This window comes from Protopterus annectens, chromosome 11.part0, assembly GCF_019279795.1.
Source record: "Protopterus annectens isolate FY-2018-M chromosome 11.part0, PAN1.0, whole genome shotgun sequence".
NCBI classification, from domain to species: domain Eukaryota; kingdom Metazoa; phylum Chordata; order Ceratodontiformes; family Protopteridae; genus Protopterus; species Protopterus annectens.
In genome coordinates, this window is record NC_056745.1 from 1,137,577,693 (window position 1) to 1,137,605,566 (window position 27,874).

General features: G+C 38.5%; 1 protein-coding gene across 1 annotated transcript in view; it reads left to right on the forward strand.

Moving 5' to 3' along the window:
• The window catches only part of EFCAB6 (EF-hand calcium binding domain 6), a 3,527,179-nt gene that overhangs the window by 1,487,734 nt on the left and 2,011,571 nt on the right, over positions 1–27,874 (forward strand). Inside the window, exon 11 of the mRNA XM_044088493.1 lies at positions 17,821–17,941. Coding sequence (XP_043944428.1) covers positions 17,821–17,941 — 121 coding nt within the window. The remainder of the gene's footprint in view (positions 1–17,820; positions 17,942–27,874) is intronic.

The following is a 27,874-nucleotide window of genomic DNA, read 5'->3' on the forward strand; positions in this document are numbered from 1 at the left end:
TCTGCCTAGCTAGGCTGGCAGTCTTCACAATGTTCATCATATTTATCACTGCTGTACTATCCATAGTTATATGGGTTATATCCTACCATGGATATAACATCCAGCCAGATTCTAAAGCTTTAGGGCACCTTACATGTGTACAACCTGTCAAGCAGCTATCTGAGCTGACTAAAAGAGAAGTTTGAGCATGAAGCCTTCAGAACTTTACAGCTGCTAAAGATTATGATCCTCTGAGGGTTTTGAGTGTTTGTGGTCGGCTTGGGCTTTCCTTTGCTAGGCAGATAAGTTCCCTTTTGGGGAAAACAATTCAGTTTTCTTCATTTTATTAAAAAATATATTAAATTGCCACTTAAGACATAGGCAAACATATATTCACTGAAAAGAAAACAAACCATTTCAACATTTTTTAGTTTAAATACAATGTACATCACATATATTTTCTTTGCTACTATCATCAGTTCACCATCACAAAAAATTGCTGAATTCCTGCCTTCCCTTACACCTCATGCCGCCTCCTGAACATTATTATGCATATATTCTTCCCACAATTTCCATTTACTTCTATATAATTTGCCCCTTCCCTTTTTTAAAGACCCCTTACAGTTCTTTTATCTCTTTTATAATATTCAGTACATCAAATGCAGTTGATGTACACTTTGATTTCCATTTTCTAGTAATTGCTTTTTTTGACAGCCAACAGAATTAAACTTATTAAGGCCTTATTATGTCTAGGCAATTCTGATCCTGTATCCCAGCCCAAAAGAATCATTTCCATACTTAAAGCCATTTGCTCACCCAATATGTCTGATGGAGTACTCTCTAGGGAATTTTTACAGTCTGCCAACTCACTACACTCCCAAAAGCATATGTTCCCAGTTACCCTTTTCTTCATTACACCTCCTACGTTTGATATCTACCTAAGGAAAATTCTTTGTAGTCTGCTTGCAGTATAAAAATACCTATGTAAGTACTTCCAAGCAAAGATCCTAAACCTCCTGGACTTGGTTGCATATGTGGGAGCCATACATATGTCTTCCCTTTATTTTGTTGTAAATTGCTTTTCCAATTTATCTTCTCAATCTTTCCTAACATACTCTGAAAGATTCTTAGAGTTATCATGCAGTATTGTATATGCCCTACTAATCATCCCTTTTTAACTACTACTTCTGTTATAGATTCAACTAAAAAGTCTACTAGAACAAGTCTTTCACTTAAAATCTCTCTATCCCTTTCTGTCTGTCCTCTGAGATCAAGTCCTGGTAGGGTAAGCAGTCTCTAGCCTCCAATCCAGATGTCTCCTTGGCCTCATCCCACTCTATTCGACACTATTCCCCACACAGGCATTATAGATAAACTCTGTTAATTAGCCATCAATCCATATGTTACCAGATGGGCAGCAAACTGGTTCACTGATAGAAACCACTTAGTTAAAATAGGGAAAATCCATCTCAAGCAGTAGACCCGTAACAAGCGACATACCCCAGGGTTTGGTCTTGGGGCCTCTGTTATTAGGGATATACTTTTCTGAGGTGCAGGCCAAAACCAGTGGGCTATGTCTGACCAGGTTTGCAGATGACTGCAAGCTGGGTGCTGTCATCAATTCCCCTAGTGATGTGGGCATCCTCCAAGAGGGTCTCACTCAGACAAATGACTGGTGCCAGAAGCATGACCTCAAACTGAATACCAAAAATGCATCATCATCCCCTTTGGGGTGAGTGATGTCCCCACAATTTATCACATTAATGACAATGTCCTAAGCATGCAATCAGTCATGAGGGATTTGGGCACCCAGGTTGATAGCAAATTGACTTTTGAACACCATGTTGCTTCGGTTGTACAGAAAGTTGCTTCGGTTGTACAAAAACCCTTCTACATGGTCCACCTCATAAGTAAGGGTATCTCATCCAGGGACAAGGAGGTCATAACATCCCTGTATTCTTCTCTTATAAAGGCCCATTATTGAGTATAACTCCCCTTTCGGCATGTACCTCACAAAGCACATGCAGCAGCTGGAGACCACGGAGGTTCCTCACCAGGAGAATACAGGACATCAAACATCTACCATACATAGAGTAGGCTTAAACCCCTGTCCCTCTGCTCAGTTTCATACAGACTCCTCAGAGGTGACCTCTGTCTGGCATGCATGGTGATCACGGACCCCTCCTTGACGGGACTGCTGCAAATCCGCAAGTCAAGCACCACTCGAGTAGCCCACATGTGCAGCCTCAACCTGGTCTGCAACATCAACAGGAGTTGTTGCTGGGACAGATTTGTGTTCCAGAGACTACCCCATCTATGCAGTAGACTCGCTCTCCACGTCAGGCAGAGTACCTCTTTACCCTTTTTTAAGCGCAACCTGGATAACTGGATGGGAAACAGAAAATGCACCACTCTGATTCCACCAGTGTCCCTGCTGCCAATGGCCTAGTAACCACCTTTAATCCTATTAACTTTCCTGCTTGAGTTATTTGCTTCCAATATTGTGGTTCCTTTGCCAGGTTTCTCCAGTAACTTCCAGCCCCTTCTTGCCTATTTTCTGTATCCCTAGTTGCAGCCATCCATATTGGCAAAATCTTCTTTCTCCATTCTTGTATTGACTTAGTGCCTAGAATACTCAGTGCTACTTTATGAATACATTATTCTGTCTAGGTGTTATTATTCTCATTAAAGATCTGCATCCAAAGTTTCTCTCTCTCCTTCTCTCTGTATATATTTCTTGAGCATCTCTCTTGTGTTATCATCATCCCTTTCCACTTTGAATTATATCCTTCTGCTTGTGTTATGTATATGGGCTTTAACTGTGTAACTCTAAAATATCTCTTCAGATCAGGTGAAGGTAAACCAACTTATTCTATTGGAAGGATCAACTTATCCCATTTTAACTATTGCCCTCTTTCCCTCCCAGATAAATTCTTTCAGTTCTTTATTAATTATTAACCACAACTTCTTCTCGGGTTGATAAACATTTGCCTGACACGTTTACAAAACTAAAGGACTAAAAATATTTTTACTGCTTGTATCTTGTATCTATATCAATAAATACATTTCCAGTTTCTCTGTTTGTATTATCTTTTGTTTAGTCTTTTCACACATATCTTTAGCTGCCATAAAATAAGCCTTTTGAATCCACACTCCTAAATACGTCTTCTTATCATGTCCCCATTTGTTGAACCAATTTGAGTATAGGCACATCATTTACAGCCTTTGTTTTATCTTAGTTAATTTTATATACCAAAAAGACCTGTAACTGTCTCAAATTGTTCCACAAAACTGAGATGTCCTTTTCTGGATTTATAAGGTACAAAATAATATCATCTGCAAATAAAGCCAAGTCTTCTTGATTACCATACCAATTATATCCTTGAGCTGCTGAAACTTTTAGTGTACACAAATGTATTTGTCTGTTTTTGTCACAACTTCATCAGAAACATTCCATCTTAGCAAAACCCTGCAATTTAAATACATCTCAACCAATCAAAACACCTAAACAGTTAGTACAAAATTTAAAATCGTATTTAAAACTTCACATTAATAAATATACCTCATTAATTTAATCAAATCCTTAATCTTTTATCATTTAAAACCATTTGATATTCACTGTATCATTCAAACCAGGATGCTCATCAACTTTAACTTTAATCTGCTATTCTGTTTCGTTTTTATTTAATCTATTCTTAAAATCACCAGCCCTCAAATCTTCTCTAACATCATCTAAGACAAAAAAAAAACTTATTGTAATTATCACAGACACAAGTGTGGCTGTATAATGCATTACTGTCTTTAGTTTTTACAGAGTAAAGATGTTCTTTTTTTTCTCTTACTAAGGGCTCTTGTGGTCATCTCCAAATAAAATGCATTACATTGTAAGCATGCACGAATATAAATCACCCCTCTAGAGTTGCAAGTAAATCTACCTTTTGCTGCAGTGGTATAATCTACATGATCTAGAACAGTGAAAGGTCCTTCATAAATATACCTACAAATGTTACACATACTACACTTGCAGATCCCTTTGCTGTTATTGGCAAGCACAGGACTAATCAAAGTATTCTCTTTATATTATAAAAGTTTTAAGATTATTACTTTTCTTATATGCAAAAAATGGTTTATTCCCCAAAACCTTATATAATTTAGAAAGGTTATAAGAGAGAACATTTGTTAGGTACTGCTAATGAGGTGTTACAAAGAAGGAGTGTTCATTTTACTCCCATTCTGGTTAATTGTTTAGAGGGAACTAAGCCTGTTAATATGTATAATCAAGCTACCCAGCCTGTTGCTTGGATATGTCTGTGAACAATGGTAGTATTCAAAAGGTAATTTCAAATAAATGGAAAATAATTGAAGGAAATAATGAATTATGCAAAGTTTTGGAGAATCAACCATTTTCTTTCTCTGAGACTGTTGTTTTCAGTGGGAGAACACTTAGCTTTCCCAGTCCCTCAAAAATATTATGAGTTGTTACAGAGGGAGTTTAAAGAACCTATAACCCATTCCTCTTGCTTTAGAGGATGTGTGTTATGCCTGCAGTTTCTCTGGTAGTAAGTCAGCAGCCACTAAATAGGCAGATAGGATGCATAAAGTTCCTCAGTCTTTTAAATTTATATACACTGTTCCCTAGGGTTGCCACCTTTGCATCCTTCCATTTCCTGACAAATAAGCCCCAACCCCTGCATAATGAAAACACACTGCTTGCATCAGGGTAGCCACATTCCTTTTAGCAAGTCACATGCAAATGCACTAGTTTTTAAATGTCAGACACATGGGCACCGTTAGATGATATGGATCCCAGTGCAAAGTGTTCCGTGGCAATTCCCAACCCTGCTGTCTGCTGTCACTCTGGCATACAACCCAATTATTCCCTGTTTTTCACCCATCTTTTGCCTCCTCATATTATCCAGAATACTTTTATTTTGTTTCTTGTACTTTTTCCTACACCCTTGCAACACAACCTAACGGTCTAAGACTGTACTGTAAGAACTGTGGAGGAAAGACTTTAATTAATGGTAGCCCCCAGATGCTTTGGGGTTCTAAATGCTCTGAAGTGCATTTTATAGCTTTTCCCACAACCTTTGATCCAATGATGGTTTGAACAAACAAAAAATAATAACTATGGAAAGAAACTGATATTTTTTCATGCATGGAATTAAAAAGGTTATGCCCAAGGCTGATGACACTGTCACTGCCACAAAAACTGAATAGTCATTATCCATAAACTGAGAATAAAATGTCATAACCACAAAACTGAGTAGTAGTTATCCATTAACTGAGAATACTGTGCGTGTAAGGGCACAGTGACTGCCTTCCTCCCATGCCCCTCAAAAATATAGTAATTTTCAGTGTATCCATATGGTATTAAATTGGGAAAAGTGTGAAGGACAAATGATTATAGTCATATATTTCAAGTAGCTGCTGTTATTTATATATATTTATATATATATATATATATATATATATATATATATATACATATACATATACATATATATAGTATGCCTCCTTGGCCCTAACCTCAAAAAACAAGCAAAATCTGCCATATACTCATATGGAAAAAAGTGAACAAACAAATAGAGCACAACAACATATTTCCACCTATTGCTGTCAGCTGAACATATGCAGCATACCTCCTTTCCTTTGTCCGCAGAAGACATGCACCTCTTATCCTCCACACATCTGATTTCAACTGTAAAAAAGGTGAAAAAAAATAACACTCACGGTAATTCATTCCAATTTGTTGTTCCTATAAAGGACACTGGTTCTAGACAAGCTATAGTGACATTCTGTACACATTTATGAAGTGTAATTTTGAGGATAATTAAATAAATAATGACCACACTGTCTTAAGCAAACACACACAAGCTATAGTGACCTTCTGTGTACACCTCTGAAGTTTGATTATGGAGAAAATTGAAGAAACAATGACCACAGTATTCTCACCCCAACATAAACAATAGCAACTTATGCACCCACCTCTGAGTGGGTTCAGTTTTAGCAGGTGCAGCCCACAGTTAAGGCCCCCACTAAGCCACTTATACATCCAGGAATGATGGCTCTCTGAAGCTTCAGATGTTTTGTGATGCATTTTATGCCTTATTTTTTCACTTCTCAGGATATACGTGTGCATAGCCAATATTATATTTACACACATACACTGGCAGTGGCAACAGTACTCACCGTGCCACTGTATCAATGATGTGTTCTTTTCACATGTATTTTTCCAGTGCACCAAAAATAGCCATTTATTCTGTGCAATGACGATTTTGACAGTGATGCAAAGTGAAAGAAATTGTGCCAGCTTGTTGGTCTTGTATACACTTGTATACACATGAAGCCTCTACACACCACCCCCTCACACATTCATACATAAGCATAAGCCACAGCAATGATTATTTTTACACTGCATTAGAGTCTATCCATCCACAACCCCTTTCTTATTTTTTGCACATGGGGTTGTGGTGTCATCAGCAGCGACAGTCATCTAGAGCTAGTGTTCACACTGCCGGCTGGTTGGCTAGGCTTGCAGCAGATATTCTTCCATACCACACACACATATATGCATGCTCTCACCTCTGGCCAATTTAGAGTGTTCCGTCAACCTACTACATATCTTTACAATGTAAGAAGAAACTGGAGTGTCATGAGAAAATCCACGAGAACACACAAAGGACATGTGGACTCCTCAAAGAAGGCAGCCAGGCTGAGATTTGAACATATAAGAAATCCAAGTGAAACAGTAAAAGTTTAGGAAACATATTTCAGAAATGTACTGGTTTTCAAAATGATTCACAATACCTTTCAAGTATTCACCAAAACTCGATTTCCTGACAGAGACCCTGATTTATGGATTTTCTAACAAAGACTTTGATTTCCTGACTGTCAGGAAAATTTTCTGACAGGTGACCACACTACTGTTCCAAAACCTGACCCAGCAGTCATAGCCTTAGGTGATCCTACTGCTGGCAAGTGCTTAGTTAATTCCAATACTACTCTTTCTGAGAAGAATGGGAAATTATTCATAGGTATGGGAAAAGTGTATACTTCTGCAACTTTGATTTTCCTAATTTTGAATTGTTAGGCTCGTATGTTAAATTTTGTTCTGACAAAATGTGAAAGTATGAGGAATATTTTATTTGCAGTTTCTTCCTGTGGGGAAAATCTATGATAAATAACTTAGTTCCTTCTCTTGTACAGGTTACTCCTTATTGTTTGCAGTACGTGTATGACTCTTTGATACTTTTTCCAGAGCTATGGCTGCTAGTACTGTTTAAAGAAGGTTTGCATTTCTGCATTCTCAGAACCTTCCAGATTATGTTAAAAATGAGATTTTAAATTTTCCCTTGGATAGAGATTTAATATTTGGCCTCTCTGCTACAGTGGTGATCAAAAAGTGTGACGAAAGGGACAAGCTGATCCAGGAAATCTCAACAGTTTTTCAGTCCTCCTTTTCTAAATTGTCCAAGGAATTCTTTTTTCTCCTTATCCAATTTTGACAAAAAGAAAAAAGAATAAACTGTCTCAGCAGAATTCAGGTAAACATTTATGAAGAAATGGCAAGGGGGTTCCGAAACGAAATTTCAAACCTTCCAAAACTAAGGACAGACCAACAAGCCTGAATGACATTTCAAGGGAACTTGTGACCCACTCCCAACCTGGCCCCTTTTTTATTTTCCAGAAATTTTGAATCTCCATTTTTCTCTATGGCAACAGGCTGTTTCAGACAAATGGGTTCCTAAAAATCCTTCATCAAGATTACAGATAGCAGTGGGAGGAAATGTTTCCTTTCCAAGGATCATTCTTCAACCACCAGATCAGACTCTTGTTTCCACCTGTTCTTTGTCGCATGCTGTTCCAAGGAGTGACAGAACCAGATCCTCAGCATCAATCCTTTAGTCCGGGTCTCCCCTTCTCCCTCCCTGCTTTAAGGCAGTCAGTACTACAGAAGCTTCAAACCTTGCTTGTGAGGCAGTTTCATGAGGGATAAAAGTGCAGGAGGTGTGGGACACCAAGGACATATCAAGGACAGACTCAATCACATGAATATCAAGGAGATACTTGTCCTGATCAAGGTACTCAACTCTCCGAACAATCTTTGGTCCCCAGGACATCTTCAAGTGGTTGCAGTTAATACCACAGTCATGTGGTACATAAACAAGCAAGGGGGAACCAGGTCATATCCCCTTTGCAGACTAGCTGTGTTATTTTGGGATATAGCTTCACAACACAGTCTCACTATACAGGCATCTTACATTCTGTCATAGCAAAACTGTGTGGCAGACATTGAGGAGGGCAATGGCAGTCCCTTGCAAGTGAAAATTAGATCATGGGGTCTTCCAGGATTTGAACCATTACTTGGGAGTTCTTCAAGTAGACCTCTTTGCCTCTTGTCTAAACTGTCAACTGAAAATAAGTTGTGTTCCAGGACTTCATGCAAGAAGGACTGGAAGACAGATGCCTTTTCTTTTCCTTCGACAGGAATGTTCCTGTATGCTTTTCCACCCTTTCCACTAATATACACCATACTTCTAAAGGTTCAGAAGGAATCTCCCAAGATTGTTGTGATGACTTCTTTCTGGCCCAAGTAACCGTGGTTCTTCCTTCATTTGGATATTGCCAGAGGCAAATACCACAAGCTTCCTCATAGACTGGATCTGCTCACACAAGAACAGGTGCATTTGATACACTCTGACATCATCAATCATCTTCAACAGACTGCTTGGATAATAAGGTCTTAATTCCTTTTAGGCACTTGTTTTCTGAGGATGTGCAGCAGGTAGTAATGGAGGCAAGAAAGTCTGCTAGTAGGAAGTCATATATTAGTGAATGTAAAAGGTTTTCTAGTTATGCCAACAATATAACCAGCATCCATTCAGTGCTAGCTGCTCTATGTTTTAAAATATTTGTGTGAGTTATTATCCTAGGGTCTTTTTTATTCCTCTAGCAAGATTCATTTATTGGCCATTTCAGCATTTCTGCCAGTGGGTTCTCCTGTTTAAATGTAATCTCATGTAAAATTGTTCTTAAAAGTGGTTTTGCATAAGAGGCCTCCAAGAAAACTGGTGGCCTTGCCTTGGGATCATAATTTTGTGTTAGAAAAGCTAACACTTCCTCCATTTAAACCAGCTAATTTGGATGACTTTAGGTTCTTAACGTGGAAAACAATTTTAATGATTGCTCTAACCTCTGCAAGAAGGGTATTTGAGTTGCAAGCTCATATGGTAACTCAACCCACTTTTTCCATAAGGACAGGGTTTCTTTGAGAACTAATTCTTCTTTTATTCTTGAAGTAGTATCCACGTTTACTTTAAGCCAAACTATCTATCTTCACATTTTCTTTCCTGAACCTAAAAATGAGGTAGACAGGATACACCATACCTTGGATGTCCACTGACAACTCTGGTACTATCTTGACAGAACTAATCTTTCAGATCTTCAGATCAAGTGCTCATTTCTTGTGAAGGTAAGATGAAATGACAGCCTGTGTCAAAACAGACTATTTACATATGATTGTGTAAGGCTTTTGTTATACTCAACATAACAAATCTGTTCCAGCCAGTGTCAAGGCCCACTGTACCAGGGCCTGGGCTTTTTCCATGGGTTTTTGGAAAGGGTTGGATTCTAGAAGCTGCTTCTTTGTTCTCTATTTCTACTTTTACAAAGCACCACACAAAGTACTACTAAATCTCTAGGTCCAGATCAAGATTTGCTAGGGCCATTCTCCATGGGCTCCTGGGCTCTTCTCCTTCCACCTCCCAAATGTAGCTAACTATGCTAATCTACTCATATGGCTAAGGCTGCTGCAGCAGAGATCAATATGATGAACATAGTCCAGTTGTATAAGTTGAACTGAATGATCACTGCTGCAGTAGCCACTCCATCTTTCCGCACACACACACACACACACACACCTTCTGTTTTGGTGTGTTTTTTTTTTTTTAAGCCAGGGTGTAGACATTTATTTATTGATTAATTGATTGTTGTTGTGTGTAGTAGTGCCCTTTCAGGGCTCAGCCTCCCTCTGTCTGCTGTCAGATAAGCTGTGAAGGGCTTTGCACCCAGTCTTGTCTTTTAGTCAGCTCAGCTCAAGTTGTTTGATTCTCTGGCTTTTATATCCATGGCAGGATATAACCCATATAGCTAAAGCTACTGCAGCAGTGATCATTCAAACATCTACTGTTAGTGTAAGTCAACTTACACAAGTGTACTTTTTTTAAATACTTTAGCTGAGGTCTAAGAAGCTGGTAGAGAGGGGGAAGTTGATGCAAGGAGTCAAGCAACTCTTTATTCCCAAGGTGTAGTCCCTTTATCCACCTTGGACCAGGAGCTAAGTACCAAAGGAATAATCACTGTACTCCTGCACCTTTTTTCAAAGTCATTTTAATCTACCCAGTAAAAGTCTTCTAAATAGCAATATAAGAATACAATAGCAGGGTGACAAAAAAAGAAAGGAGTGGGATCTCAAAAGATCTTTCTTTCAAAGGAAAAAAAAAACACTATCAGTGACTTTTAACCCTCACTTGCATACACTTCTATCAGGGTACACCTTTCAGACATTTTTGCTCTTCTCCCACTGAATCCCCCCCTTTCTTCTGTATCCCAAGTTAAACAATTCTTAAAAGGTGCACTATGTATCAGACCAAAAAGAAAACAGGTGGCACCTTCGTAATATCTTAACTTTGTGTTTGGAGAAGTTAACTCTCTCTCTCTCTCTCTCTCTCTCTCTTTTTGAACCTGCATCCAGTTCTTTGAAATATCTGACTTGCAATACTACTTTACTCATTGTCTTGATTTTTACTAAACAGCCTTCTGAATCAGAGGCCCTGATGTCTACCCAAGCTTTTTTGATCTTCCATAAAGAAAGGGTAGTCTTAGAACCAACCCTTTCTTTATGTCAGATGTTTCTGAATTTACATTGTCAGAGAATATATTTATTTATTTATTATGGTAAGTGAAAAGGTCAACAAGTTTCTAAGCAAAGTATTTCTGAATGGCTGTCACAGGATATTAATTTTTGTTACTCACACCATAGTAAAACTTCACCATCACCACCCCCACCCTGAAAGCCAAGCCTCATTCTACCAGCACTGTGGCTACTTTAGGGCCTATTTGGAAAGATGTAGGACCTAGGTCTATTCTAGAGGCAGCTACTTCGTCCACAGTTCATGCTTTCGCCAAGTACTATGAGCTTGATTCAGTTTTTAAGAGCTAGGGCAGGGTTTGCTAGATCTGTTCTCCAAGGTCTACTTGTTTTTGTTTTATTTTTGTCATTCTCCTTCCATCTTTTCTTCACGAGCTTTGACAATCATCCCCTTTTGTTTTGGCTGCTAGATCAGTAATAAGAACACAGTACAGTTGTGTACTCTAACATACTATAACAGTAGATGTTTGAATATATCACTGTTACAGAACTATCCTGCACTTCTCCTGGCCAGGGTGGGTATTTCTCTTTCTCCTTTTGATTTTCTAACATGATGTGACGGTATTACTTTAGAACTTTAGGTATTTTGGTAAAAATACTGGTATTTATGCTGTATTTACAATTTTGATTAGACCATCACATGACAGCTTTCTGGTAGTGTGTTTTTGACTTTTACTGTTAATGTTTATTATTTACACTTTTGGGTGGGAAAGTGTGCTGGCTTATTTTTAGGAATTCTGTTTTTACTGGGTCTTGTGTCTCTGGTGAGAAGTTTGAGTGTATTTTGTGCTTTTGAACAGCTCCTTGACAACTTACCCATTTAAATACTTCTTCCAGCAGCACTAACTAGGAAACTGGCTTCAATTTTGGCAGAACCATGGAACAACTTTACCGTCTCACAACAGTTCTACCTTCTCCTGAATGAAAGAAAAAGAAAGCTGCAAAGGAGCCGTTGCCAATGCAGTGGGCTTAGCCAGTGCCTCAGCTGCTGGTGGATGACTCTACAGTAGCCATTACTGGCCATTACTGGTTCATCAGTCCCTTCACTTTTTTCTTTGGTGCCCTCAGGTATAGTCCCTTCATCCACCATTGACCAGAGATTAGCCATATCCTCTGTGTCTCTGCAGGGATCCTTAGCAGACATGAGAGAGACACTTCCTTTATTCTTGGGATATTCAGTGGGGAGTACACTCCTGCATAGCCATATGAAGAGACCTCTTCCCCAGGATGGGGTACCATCCTTAAGTTGACTCATTCCCCTTCTAGGGATGTCACTAGAAAAAAAGAAACAAACAGTTAAATATTTATCTTCTTCTGACACGTTTTGTGTTGAAAAGGGAAAATTTTATTACTTTGGCTAAACGCTTATTGCAGGCTTTAATATCTATGAAAATGACTGGAATTTTTATAGAAAAAACAGGTCAGATTCCTCGTTTCTTGAGGATTCCCTAACAGATTAGGGATAAGTTATCTTCTGTTTTTAATGCCCTTATACCAAAATTGGATTCAGAGAAAAGTGTTTCCTCATACTGTCCTTCAGATTTTTTTTTTTTCTTTTCCAGAACTGTTTACAGGATGAACAGTATGTTTCAGCAGGAGCAAATTGAAATCCTGTTTTCTTTGAAGAAATAGTATGATGTTACTTTTGGATGTACCACAGCCTACAGACCTATTCCTCATATTTTCCAGTCTTGGAGGATGTTTTTGATATTGTCAACAATATGCCTGATAATAAACCTGCAGCCCTTAAAAAGACAGACAGACTTTATAAAATTGATCAGTCTTATATGTGTATGTTTTCTCATCCTAGGCCTAACCCTGCAGCTGTCTCTGTGTTTAATCCATCTTCAGGAAGCGATTTGATTAATGCTAATCCATCACCTTTAGATAAAGATGAAAACGCTTTTGACAGCTTTGGGGAGAGAATTTATTCTTCTACCACTTTAGCCTTCATTATTCAGAATTATCAGGCTCACAAACTAAAGTATTTGTTGGCTTTTTTTGACAATATGAGGAGCATCTCTGCCTGCTTTCCTGTTTCATAAGGTTGGTACTCTTTCAGTTATTGCTTATGTTTCTCATGTAACTAATAATTCTTTAAAATGTGTATATGACTTTGCTGACTCTGTATTTCTGTTATAAGGTGTTTTGCTTGGGTGTATAATCAAACATTTTCCAAATATGTGAAATCTGAAATCTTAAATTCTTCTTTTAGGTAAGAAAGTTTTGTTTGGTCCTTCTGCTCCACAGGTGCTAAACAGTTTAATCAAAAAGGGAAATTGATTGAGGGGGGGTCACACAAACTTTTCAGCCCTCCTCCTCCATGTTTGCTAAATTCTTAGGTTCCTTTTTCAGAAAGCAAACCAAGAGGACCCAACAAACTTCTGGTAAACAGAATTTTAAGAAAAAGTTGTAGGAAGGGTATATGAAAAAGGAGGGATGCTCCCAGAAAAAGGGGCAATCGAGTAACTCAAAATGACTATTGCAGCATTCTCTTCTTCCCCCATCCTTCTCTGATACTTCCTTAAATCTGTCCCAGAGTCTGGTTCTCCACCTTCCTCTTTAACATCAGGTTGTCCCAGACAAATGGGTTCTGCTAGTTACACGGGAGGGTTTTGGGTAGCATGGGAAAGTCTACCTCCTTTTCAGGGAATCAACCTCATCCCCCAGTCATTAATCAAACATTTTCCAGTGGATCATAGAATCAATGTCCCCAAATCAGTGGAGAAAAGTTTTTATTCAATAATTCTTCTGGGATCCAAAGAAAGATCCCTTTTGGAGACCAGTTCTTGACCTGTCTTGTCTCAACCGGTTTGTGAAAGTACCAAAATTTAAATGTTGACATTGTAAAGTCTGTTGCCTCTCATTCTTCAGTTTATTTTTTTAGCATTAGATTTGATAGATGCTTATAATCACATTCATATTACCACAGATTTCAGAAGTTCTATAAGGTTTTCTGTTGGATTGTCAATTTTCTGCATTCCCCTTTGTGTTATCTATTGCTCCAAAGTGTTTACAAAGTGTCTAGTTCCTATTGCAGAATGCATAGCATTCAGATCTTTCCTTATTTAGCCAACTTACCTATCTTTGCAGAGTCATTCTCCAAATGTCAGGAGTCTCTTATGTGAGTAAGAAATCTCTTTATCAGCCCAGGATTCTACATCAACGTAGTTGTCTTTGATTCTGTCTCAAAGGATTGTGTTTCTAGGGTGCCAATTGGACTCATCCACACAAAAGGCATTCCTTTTTCATGAGAAAGTGTACTTATATTTGGAACTTTTCCTGAGTTTCTCCACTCAATCTCAGATTTCAGCCAGAGAGTATCTCAGGATATAAGGGTTCATGGCATTTATGATTTTTTTATGTTTCCTCTTATCAGGTTGTACATGAGAAAAAAATCATTGTTTTTGAAGACTGCTTGGAGTCTAAACAAAAAAGCCTTTCAAGCTTAGTTTTCAGACTAAAAAAACCCCCCTCACATTTGGATCATTTATTTGTTTACAGATTAGTTATCTTTCCCTTTAATCGAACTCTAACTGCCACAACGAAAGACGATATTTTCATCTTACTCTTCTTATTTTCTATCAGTGTTTGATTTTGCATTTTTTTCTACATTGTTTTTTCTATAAAAGTGCATGTTTCTTTTAGTGTTTTGTTGAGACAATCCTCTGAGCTGAGGAAAGAATATTAACATCAGACTCTAATTCGAGCTACAGTATTAAAATCTGTAAATGTAGCAAAACCATCTCAGCCCAAGTAACACATATTAATTGCGGTTCTGTTTTTAATGATCAAACGGAACGTTCATCAAAAGGCCATTCATCACACATAGACCATTGAAACTTCCTTTCCTGAAAAGGCCAAATGATCATAAATAATTTCAACAAACAATCATAGTTGGCCAACATAAAGGAAACAGAATGTAGACCTTGCTTATCGATAAAGGGATAAGGAAACCTGCCACTGTAGTGCAATCTTAGAGTTGGTATATATATAATTAGCTAGGGATATGGGGGGAGCAGCCCCCCCCCCAAGAGGAGGATTTAGTGAGCACAGTACCCTCTTTTTGTGGGAGGTTGTGCCCCCCCACACCCCCCTTATCCCGCACATTCCCCACTAATTAAATATACCAACTCCAAGATTGCACTACAGTGGGGAAAGGGCAGGTTTCCTTAACTCTTCATTACCAATAAGTAGCTACTACTTTCTGTTTCCTTTATGTTGGCCAACTATCATCATTTGTTGAAATTATTTATGATCATTTGGCCTTTCGAAGAAAGGAAGTTTCGATGGTCTGTGTACGATGAATGGCCATTTGATGAGCATGCTGTTCGATCATTAAAACTACAGTTGTTACTTTGAAAAGAGCAATTAATTCAACTACATTTCAAGCCTGTTTTTCAAACATTCCTTAAATTGCTGTAGCAGAAATGACCACTAATGAAAACCAAAAGAAGAAAGGTAGTTAAAAATGCAGATTGATCCTGACAGTCAAAAGTAGGTAGTCAGAGTACTGTTGTAAGCTTTTGAGAGAGAAAATTGCAATACATGATCTATCTCACTAAAATGACATCAGGAAGGTGAAGGCATTGACTGAAAACAAAATCATGCTACCCGTGGAAGCCCCCTTTTAGGGCATTTTGGAGTGTAACAATTTAGAAAATAATAATAACCACTTACTTTGATACAGAGACATTAGTAATGCAGCAAAGTTCAAGATATGGAAAAAAAAATAGTTTTTCAGTTTTTGTCTGCAGTTCTCCTTTAACTTTGATTCCTTTTAATTCCTTTTGAATCATTTAACTGATTTATAAAGTTCAACTAGAAAAGAAAAAGCAGCAAATGCACTGTGTGCAAAATTCCGTCTCTGTGTCTTGGAAATTCACCTCTATTCAATGATCATAACAGTCCACAACACCTTCAATGAAACCAGGTAGAAGTGAATAAAAGTTTATTGTAATGCCACAAACAAAGAATGGTTAAGCGCTTTCACTTGAATAAAACAAGCTTCCTCATAACTGATTTATGGTTCTTTACATTGTGTTACTTATTGCTCTGGTATCTGCAAAAAGAGGTGTCCAAGTTGCAAGCTCATATGGTGGGTGACTTTAAGAATAAATCCCTCATTCACGTTTAAAGTGGTTTCACAGTTTACTTTGAAAATGTCAATGATCTCCCTGTATTCTTTCCTAAATCTAAATACCAGGGAGAAAAGATTCATCATACACTGGACGTGCATAGACAGCTTGGGGATTATCTTGACAGAAATAAATCCTTTAGGAAAGCTAAACTGCTATTTATTTCATATTAAGGAAAAAAGGGCAACCTATTTCAAAGCAAACTATTTCCAGATGGTTGTCCCTTCTGATTATTTTTCTTTGAGATTCCCACTATAATAAAACAGTTCCAGGTAGGGTCAAAGCTCATTCTACTAGTGCCTTGGTGATTTATTAAAAAGGGGTGGACTCTTGAAGTACCAATCCTCTGTACATACTTCTACAAAGCACTACAAACTGTATTCCTTTTCCAAGTCTGGTACAGGCTTTGCAGGAACCATTTTCTAGGGACCGCTAAGCCCAAGTCCATCCATCTCCAAGTTGCATAATAATGTATATATGGTGATCTCCCTTAAAGCTTAGGCTACTACAGCAGTGATTTATGATGGACATAGCATAGTTGGGTAAGTGCACTTACCATAACAATAGATATTCAATTAACTTACTTCTGCAGTAGCTGCATCCTCCATCCATACCCCTTCTTCTTTTGGGTTCTTGTTGTTGCTAGGGTAAAATGTATGTTTTTTTCCCCCTACCTTTACCCCTTTATCAAGACAGTATCATCCCTCTTTTCAGCTGTCATGAAAGTCCTGAAATATTTTGGTGCATGTGCTGCTATTTTCTACCTTGAGAGATCAAGTTAACAGCCTGAGACCATGTGTAAGTAGAGCCAAAGGCTTTGAAAGACTGGCTAGATGTTATATCCTTGTCAGAATATGACCCATATAGCTTTGGCTACTGCAGCAGTGATTTAATCGAACATCGGTTGTTATTGTAAGTGTACTTGCATCAAATTTTTACATTTGCAGTAGGACTGTGACATACTCCACAGATGCAAAGGTCTTTATCTGTGACCAAAACCTGGAGTAGAACCACAAGTGCCATTTCTCCCAATTATAGTGACTGACAGTTTGGAGAACTACAAGTACTGGGTTTAGAGTCATGTGCATGAATACTTTGTTATGTTAATCCTGGTTTAAGAAAGATAGACATTGGTTTATTCAGTGTAGGCAAAGGGCTGGTTGTTTTGCAGAACTTGGGCTAGAGCTGTTGAGAATAAAAGACTAGGATAAGACCAGTAACCAAATGTTGCTTCATTTATTAATTCTTACAGAATATAATGTACGGCACGTTTTTTTTTCATGTTTTTTATTTGAAGTTGTATGAAATAGAAGATACATTAATGATAAACTAACAGTTGTACAAATAACTTTCAAAGAGATTTATTATATTCCTCTTTTAATAGAGTTGGTGAAGGAGGCAAAGGAACTGGAGCTTGGGAGACATTTGATAACAGTAATAACCACGAAGACAATAATTTTTATATTTTTTTAATGTTTTTATTTTAATAATATTTAGTATGTAAGAAACCTTCACTAAAATTACTTATTTTAATATCTGAGAGTTCAAGTAACTGGCTTCAGCACTGTATTATATTTATTTCTTTAGATATGCTGGAGTACAACACATACAGAATGTGTTATTGTATGCCAAAGAAATTGTGAGTCTCTCAAATGTCTCCTTTTATACAGTAAATTTGACTTTGTTATAATTATACAGCAGTTTGTAGCAACTATAAACCTGGTATGGAAGACTGTTTATGAAATTCAAATGTTTTTGTTTTTGTTTTAGAGTTAATCCAGTCAGGGGAGTTGATGAAGATTTTTCAACTCAGGAGATTTTAGAGAAGCTTCATAGACATGTTCAGGCTGCCTATCCCTCGCTCAAGAAGGCGTTCCTTGTATTTGATGATGTAAGCAAATTAGTGTTGAAATTATTGTTCTGCATTATATGGGCATATTCTTATAGGTCTACTTTGTATTTGTTGCCTAGAAACTATTATCATTTTACTTATCAGTTCATTTTTATATTGTCAGCACCAGTAAAACTGTTATACCAGAAAGGAATGTGCACAAATGTAAATCAGTATGTTTTTCCTCATTTTGAACAAATCAGACAGTTACATCCATTTGTTTTGTAAGTATTGGGTATGTCTTTTTGCTCATTTTATAAGTTAGTACACAGGAAGAAAAATGAGAGTTTTTGGTCGCATATGTAAATGAATTTTTTTAAATGTACTAAGAACTAGCTACAAGAAGTTGCACATCATTTGTGTTAGTTCTTTTAGACAGAGCAAGACTAAAGACCTTAGAGAAGCTAGAAGCATTTCTACGATGTTTGGGATATCTGTTGAGCATCCTATAAATATCCAAGTTATACGTGGTGTGATACATTTGTTGAAGTGAAAATATATTTGGTTTGAGTGTATATGTTCAAAAGTGCAGAACTATAATTTGTAGTTACAAGAAATGGTCCAACCTCAGCCACCAGGAATTCTGTTCCCGCAAGGCAGTTTAGCAGAGAACTGGATATTTTACATAAAGACATTCATTTTACTGTTTATTGCAAGAAGAATAGCCACAAAATCAGAATAGGTATAATGTGTCACATTTCTGTATGTTACCAGGGCAGAAGCCTTGAAGACATGTAACTCTTTTTATCTTTCAAGAAAATGAGGAAAACAAAATGACAGTAGTTAGAGAGAAGTTTAAGAATTAAAAAGAAAACACCAAAGTACATTCTGTACAGAGATAGCACCAGAGTCCAAAATCTTCAATACAGGAAATTTATTCAAATGAAAATGAACAAAGAAATTGATCGTAAAAATAGTTGATAGTTAAGAGCTTTCATCCCTGTAATACATAAACTAAACCAACTTGCGTCACTTCCTTTTTATAGCCATCTGGATCTGCTGTTAATTGAAGCAATAAAACAATTAACAACCATTATAACAAACAACAATAAATATAAGCCAAAATCTTAGCCATTAATAAAACATAAAATTGCCAAAATATCCTAAAATATCAAACCCATTAAAAAGTCATTATACCACAATGTTATAATTTATCCTAATTTATGTCCTTTCCACAGCCAAAATCTGTAAAAAAAAAAAAAAAATGCTATCAATGAATATATTCACTGGACTAGTATAACACTTTTAACGGATGTCTTTTAGATGGCTTAAAGCAGGAGATATGTCACAAAAATATACTAGTCAAGTTGGTTTAGTTCTGGTGAAGTCCCATGTATCGTATGAATGAAAGCCCTTAACTATTAACTATTTTATGATCAATTTTATTTGTTTTCATTTGAATAAATTTCCTATGTTGAAGATTTATGGCTGAGGTGCTACCTCTGTATAGAATGCATTTCAGGGCTTTTTTTGTTTTTTCTTTGCGTTTTGTCGGCCATTTTTGTTTGGGTTAGAAGATTAAGAATTATTAAGAATATAATAAGAACTTGCAATAAATTCACATTTTCTTGTTTATAAGGGTACGAGATCATATAGATCTGGTATTGATGTAAAAAAAAATTGCCAAGGATTCTATTGCTGATGTCGTGGAAGGATAAAGTCGTAATTAAGGCCCAGGTCACCCAGGCTCAGCTAATGTCTCACATGCTTGCTGCTGGCAAGGAGAATGGGCAGGACCATCTTTGTGGGAAGGAAGGATGGAACTAGCCAGACACATCTTGCCAGTATCCCTTGGAGAAGAGGTGGTTAAGCAGAAAGGTGGCTTGGTGATAGGCATTAGGCTCTCCAAGTCACCAGTGGGTGGTAACCCTCACAGAAGCACACAGTTGCAAGGGGAGGGCATTATGGATCACAGTGTTTATTTCAGTACATCTAAAAGGGTAGAGATTAGGCTATCCAAATGCTGACATTGCTGAGGTGCTGGAGAGAATAAAAAAGATTTTCATGGCTGTGTGAATGACAGACTCCTCAGATAGTTATCTGCCTAGTTTGGGTAAATTCCCCAGAGTGGTGGTATGAATGAACACTGTGTGATCTAGGGGAGGCTCAGTTGTCAGGGATGGAGACAAAAAGTACCTAGAAAAAATTGCCAGATACTCTGCAAATTATATTTCACAGGAACATGTGCATTTAATTGAAAGCGCCAACACATATCCAGTGACTATATTAGATCATGCACCAATAAAAATTAAGATGAAGATGAAGGTTAATGAAGTAAAAAATGAGACACTAGAGCTTTCCCACCTACCTGTTAAGAAAGAGGAATTTAAGGAATGGGTAGTAGAAATTATTCAAGAGTTATTAGGAAAGATAGAAATTTCTTTAGAAGTTATAGCTAAAGAATGGGCCAAAATGAAAATGGAGTTTAAAATATGATAAAAATATAAGGAAAAAGATATGGTTAAGAAATAATATGAATTATTTAGAGGAGCTGACAAAGGTTAAAGTATTGCAGAATAAGTGGAATCTCACAGAAAAAGAAGAGGCAGAATTGCAGAGTGCTAAAGAGAAAATAAGGGAGTATCTGAATAATATGCTTGAGTTTAGAAAGATTATTGTTAAGCAACTGCTTTTAATAATTCCACAGCACAAAATAGTTTAGCGTAACGATGTAGGCAACAAAAAGATGAAAGGGTTGTCGCCAAACTTAGGGAGACTATAACAAGAAAAATAACCAGTGATCTTATAGAGGTATTAGAGATATTTCTGAAATTTTATGAAGATTTGTGCAAACAGAGAAATGTGGAAATCTAGAAAGAGCACAATGGAAATATTTATGGAAGACATGTATGACAAGGTTAGAGGTAGATGAGGCTCAACAATTAAAAGTTAAGGTAGCAGGAGATGAGATGAAATCAATTAATGAATCTGTTGGAAAGTCAAGACCTATCAGACCCAGCTTCATATAGACCCATTTCATTTTTAGTCCATGATTATAAAGTGTTTATGTATACCAGTTAAAAGAACAGCAAAAGTGTTCCCAAAATGGATAAATATGGATCCAGTGTTGTCAGTTTTCATCAGACTCAATCTTTGGGGACTCTGATCTGACTCAGATTCAGATCCAGCAACTTTAGACCTTCAGATTCAGTGCTCTGACTCCCCCCACCCATAATTCCCTCATAACTGTGAAATTGCTTTAGATCTCGTTTGCTACTTCAAACAGATGGTCACAGAGGTTCTGAGTTCATTTTTTGGGGGATAAGTGATTTTCACTTTCTATTTCCATTTTGGATTTATTCTTCATTTTTTCTTTTATAACTTTTTCAATTCTTCTTCTGTTTTTTCCTTCCTACAAAAAAATGCATATATATGGGTCTTCTTCAGAAGAACGAAATCACACTTACCCAGATTACTAAATCTCAAGATGACTTCACCAAAACCACAAATAAACGAAGACTCGGATCACCAGCTACAAACTCTGGTTAAGTAACTACATGTCTGGCACCACAAAAACATCAAACTGAAGTAATTTAAACCAACCCATGTAGGGGGCTTCACCCCTAGACCCCCCCAACTATATATACATATACATATACCAACTCCGAGATCGCACTACAGCGGGAAAAGGGGCAAAGTTCAGAATGGTGGCCAAGTGGTTCCTTTCCCATGATAACTTTCTGGTCTTCCAAGTCTTCGTTTATTTGTGGTTTTGGTGAAGTCATCTCAAAATTTAGTAATTTTGGTAAGTGTGATTTTGTTCTTCTGAAGTAGATCAGTGTATTATATACAATAATTTTTTTCAATTTATTTGTATTATCTTTCTGTACTAGTTGTTATAGTTACAATAGGTATTTTTAGCTATTTTTCCTTTTTGTATGCTTACAGTTAGAGTAGGCATTGTAGTTTAATTAAGAAGTGCCATGTCCTGGGTCCCTTAAAATGTCGGACAAAAGTTTTAAGAAGTGTGGAAAGTGTGGCCACAAAATCCCTCAGCAGGACCCCTGCTCCCTGTGCTTTTAATGTTTAGGAGCAGTCCACCTGGATGCAGGGTACAGAGCCTGTGCTTCATTTGGTCATAAAGCTGTTAAGAGCAGGAGAGACAAACTAATTTTGCAGGGACTCCTTCTATCTACTTCAGAGTCTTCTGTAGTTTTTACTGTAGCTTCAACCTTAAGGAAGAAAGAAAAGTAAAAAGACAAAAATAAAGAAGCTCCAGAGTTGAAGGAGCCATCTAAAGACTAAACTCCCAAAAAGGACATTGAAAAAGCAAGAAAACAATCCCTGGATCCCACAGTATCAGTGGGTCCAGCACCACAAATCCTGAAGTCTTCAGATCTGAAGCCATGGATGTGCTCTCCTTCTCCATCCAGGCTGTTAGCACTGGATCCGATCAGCCCTTCACTCCATTCTCCAACAGTGATCCAGGGCTTCATCGATTGCTTGTTTTAGGGCTGCACATTCTTTAAGGAGTCTCAGTGAAGCTGACATTGACAGGATGATGTGGAAATTTCAGACGCAGATACAGTTGGGGATCCTGCTGGCTCTGTTCCCTCTGAGAGAGCCAGGAACTTCTCCATCGGCCATTCACTGTTTAACTCCATTGCACGTCTGACACCTATAGTGCTGTCCATGCCTGCACCGACCACGACCCAATCTCTCTCGACTCTGAGCCTCTCTGCTCGAGATAAGAGTCAGATCGGTAGCTTCAGAGCTTGTGCCCGAGGAGAGGTTCAACTCTGAAGTTGTCAGAGCCATCCCTTCTTCTCGGAGCATCAGCTCTTGATAGCATGACCCCAGTGTTGACCTCAGAACTGAGAAGGGTTGGAGATTTTGGGTCTCTTTCTGTTCCAGCCTGTAGAGAAACTTCCTTGGCTCCTATTTCTTCCACAACCATTTAGGCCTTCTATCAGGTTCTCTCACATTCAAGGGAAGAGATGCCTCTATCCATTTTGGATCTGACCTAACCTCAAACTTATTCTCCTCCAGAATCTGGTCTTTCTCATCAACTGGGACAGTCAGTATCCAAAAGTCTTGGGGAAGTACTCTCTTTGAGTTCTCAGTCTGATTTAGACCCATCCCCAGCTATTCCCCAATGACAGATAAACAGAAAGCAAACATGCAAATGGAAGCACTTGGATTCTTCACCAGAATTCTTCACAGAAGACATGGATTTAGGGGAAGGGAAGGATTCCTGAGATCCCCCTTTGGAAGCATCTCCTTTAGAGAAATTCTAGAATTGGTCAAACAGAAATGGGGGTTGATCAACAGATATGCCTTCCTTGGCAGAATCCATGTTCCTGTAGAATTTTGAAGGTGGCTGTGGCTATTCTCCATGCTGGAATGGGTCCCCCCACTCGATGCCCTTCTTGATCTAGTGCCTCAGAGAACCTGGAAAGAACCTGATACAGCAGAGATGATACCCAAGAAATTTGACAGGATTCTGGCGGCACTGAAAGACCAACTTCACTGGAGTAAAAGTCCCTGTGTGGATGTCAAGGTCATACAAGCACCTGCAAAGAAGGACATCTCAGAGGAGTGTTCATCTGTCCATCCCCCAACAGAGAATCCAAGGCTTTGGACAGATCTGGAAAATGGGCATACAATGGAGCAACTTTTTGCCCGAGAGGGCTGAGCTACATGGCCAATATTTTTCAGTTCCAAGCAGATTTAACCATAGAGATCACCGGCTCTCTCTCCGTTAATTTGCCAGCAGATATTCAGAAGACAGTGGAATCTCAGCTTTCTACCTTATCTTCTACTTCAAATGTCTCCATGCATCTGCTTTCAAATTCAGCTGATGGGACAGCCAGAGCAGCAGGTACTGGTATAGCCTTACTCCACCATGCTTGAATGTGATTGTGTGATTTTGCAGAGGGCTTTAAGATGTCCTTTTTCAGTGCTGCTTTTGATGGCACTACATAGTTTGATCCAAAGGTTAAGAACACACTAATGGAAAGTGAACAACATGGTAAGACTCCTTCTGCCACTGCAGTCCATTTCCCCACTCCTCAGAGAACCTTTTCCATAAATCAGCAAGGAGGGAAGAAAATGTGGTTCTGAAAACCACAAGGTCCTATTCAGGAAGCTTCTTTGGACAGACCTCCCAGTGGCAGAGAAGGAGGAGGTAATTTCAATGGAAGTCTCCCAAGAGGCAGAAATGAACCACAATACCAAGGATTTCACAGACCCTTTTCTGAGAAATCCTTTCAGCGCTCCTGAAGAGTTGCCCAACCGCCATACTCTGGAGGCAGTTGGGGGCAGTTATTCCTACACCCACAAACCTGATGGGCCATCACTTCAGATTCTTGGGTGTTAAGGATAATAACCAGAGAAAACTCAATACCATTTCTAACAATGCCTCAGGCAAAAGTAAGGACTCCTTCAGTGCCATCCAACCATCTGGAATCCGCAACAGCAGAAATAAACAAGATGCTGGAAAAAGAGTCATCCAGCAGGTCCTACCAGACAAGATAGGATCTGCTGTCTACTTCAGGTTCTTTTTGGTTCCAAAAAGGACAGGGGACCTAAGGCAAGTATTGAACCCAAGCCATTTAAACCAGTACGTGAAACAGGCAAACTTCCAGATGGCCACTGGTCAGTCCATTTTGCCTGTACTCAAAAAAGACAACTGGATATGCTCTAGTGGTCTCTAGGATGCTTATTACCTCATAAAGATACACAGATGGTCCAAGAGATTTCTCCATTTCCACCTTGGAGCCAGTCATTTTCAATTCAGAGCTCTGCCCTTTGGACTTATCACAGCCCCCCTGGGTTTTTACCAAATAGATGGTAGCAGTAACAGCCTATCTCAGACTGCAAGGGTTCCATTTATTCCCAGACTTACATAATTGACTCATCACTGCTCCAATCAAGAATCTGCTAATTCTACAAAGGGACATCTTACTCCAAATACTTCTCTGTCTGAGGATTATGGTGAACAGACAGAAGAGCAAATTGCTCCCAACTTAGAATCTAGAATTTATCTGATGCCACCACAACTCAGATAGCAGAGGGTTCATTCAGTCTGCCAAGTGGCATTACAAGTATTAACCAGTTTATTCCCACCAGCAAACTTAATTCAAAAACTTCTAGGGCCGGTGGCCTCAGCCATCATTCTTGTTTCTTTGTCAAGATTTTATCTGAGGGTTCTGCAGTGAGCTCTCGGTCCAGTGGTCTCACGTTATTAACCCCTCAACACCCCAGTCAGGTTAACCACAATATGCAGAACCCACAAAGAATGGTGGATCACATCATCATCATTGACTACAGGTCATCCATCCTCTCCGCTTTGGCAGTACAGTAGTTACCATGGACACTTCCTTACTGGGGAGGTGTTACATGGGGGAAGACAGTTCAAGATAAATGGACATCCTAAGAGACCAATTTCCGCGCTGTTTTTCTGGAAATGAGAGCAGTCCTTTTGGTGCTGCAAACATTTTCAAGACTTTTCCAGTGGGTATGATAGCAGTTCAGCTAGACAACATGTCAGTGGTCTGGTAAATCAACAAACAGGGGGGGAGCCAGGTCTTACTCATTGTGTCAAAAGGCCATGAGGGTTTGACAGTGGATGAAGTCTTCCCATAACTTTTTGCTAGCAATGCATATCTCAGGGACTTCCAGTGTATTAGCTGAAAGATTGAGCAGGTGCATACTTTTGCCTCATGAGTGATCCCTCAGTTCAACAGTGTTGAACAAAATTTTGCATTGTTTAGGTCAACCTTGCTATAACCTGTTTGCATCCTACCTGAACAACAAATGCAGCAGTCACTTTGCCCTGATCCCTCCACAGGGACGATCACCAAGGGACGTTGTGATCTACATTTGCCCCCCCCCCCCGTGACCTTTTGCATTACCTCCATTTCCCCTTATTACAAAACTCGTTCAGAAGGCTGGAAGGGTCTAGGCCAAGGTGATCCTCATTTCCCCTAACTGGTCTCGACAGGTTTGATTCCCATATTTTTGGTCTCATCTGCTCCGTCCACTCTGGCCTGTGGATCAGAGGCTGGATTTATTTTTCATCTTTCTGGGCATCCACTCCTAGACCTAGACTCCCAGAAATTAACTGCATGGTTATTCCATTTCTAATGATGGGCAGGGATGTCAGGTTTAAAGAAAATGGTATTCATAGTCTTTCTGCTTTACAAAATACAGCACCAGAAGAGTGTATCAAAGAAAATGGAAAAGATTTTCTTACTGGGCTATATGGAAAGGTTTGGATCCTTTCTCAGCCACCTTCCGTCTGTTCTAGAATTCCTGTCTCAACTATTCCAAAAATGTTCTAGTTTTTCTGCAATCAAAGTGCAACTGGCAGCCATTTCCAATTTTCACATAGGCCATAATGCGACTCCTATAGCTTCATTAAAAGTGTCTAAGGCTTTCATTAAAGGGACATTTCTTCTTTGTCCTCCAATTAGAGATACGGTTTCTATATGGGATATCATGATGGTGCTTCAAGCTATCACACAGTCCCCATTTGAACCAGTAGGTTCAGTGAATCTTACGTTCTTGACATGGAAAATTATCTTTTTGGTGGCAATCACTTCTGCTAAGAGGATTTCAGAACTTCAAGCTCTGTCATTTAAACCACCTTATTTGTTTTTTTCATAATGATAGAGTTCTTTAAAACCAAATCCATCTTTCATCCCTAGATGGCATCGCAGTTCAACATAAACCAGACCATCAATTTGCCTGCATTCTTTCCAGAGTACTCTAACAAAGGAGAACATGCATTACATTTACTTGACGTTCATATACAACTTAGATTTTATTTACGTAGAACTAAGAACATTAGGAAATCAGACCAATTATTCATTGCATTGTCTAAATCTAAGCTGGGACAAGGAGTTTCGAAGATCACCCTTAAAAGATGGCTGTCAAGCTTTATGTCCTTTGGTTATGAGAAGATGTGTCTTAAACTCTCTAAAAAAATAATGACAGCTCATTCTACAAGAGCAGTAATAATTCTACAGTTTTTCAACAACATTGATTGATGGAATTTGTGCAGCTGCTGCATGGTCTACAGTGCATACCTTTGTGTCCCACTATAAACTGGATGTACAATCCAGAGCTCACTCCTTCTTTGTCTGTGCTGCTCTCAGAAACATCCTTCCATAAGTTCCACCTGGGAAATCATGAGGCTAGGGATTCTATTGAATCATTTGAAAATGGATAATATCAGGTATGAAAATTATATACTTACCAAAACAATAGATCAGTGTTGTCTTATTTCCATCTGCTTCAGCATCCCCCCTACTATCCAACTGACAAATTAATACCTCCAGCTCCTTCCAGTACAGGAGTTTACTATAGCAATAACCCACACCTGGGTGTGGGTAATGCTGGATTTACCCATGGCTGGCGTGGTTTGGTCACGAGTGCGAAGCCCGAGTGGCCAAACAAAGCCAACCGTGGGTAAATCCAGCATTACCCACACTCAAGTGGGTTATTGCTATTATACAATGACATCATCTAAGAAAAAAAATAATTACTTTTCTTAAATAATGGCATTGTATAATGCCTCCTTGCTGCCCTTCCGCAGCTGTCTGGTATTCTGCGGCAGTTCTGATGTACTGCGCATGCGTATGCCTACACAGTACATCAGAGCTGTGGGCAAAAGCAACCGAGAAAGCAAGATCTCCGTTGCTTTTTACTGTTTTGCTATGTTAAATGGGTTTAACATAGCAAGACGGCTTTAAAAAACGCAACGGAGAATCTCCGTTGCTTATTTTAAAGCTGTCTCGCTATGTTAAACCCATTTAACATAGCGAGACAGTTCTGAAAAAAGCAACGGAGAAAGCAAGATCTCCGTTGGTTTTTACCAACTGTTTCGCTATGTTAAATGGGTTTAACATAGCAAGACAGGTTTAAAAAAAAGCAACGGAGAAAGCAAGATCTCCGTTGCTTTTTACACACTGTCTCGCTATGCTAAAG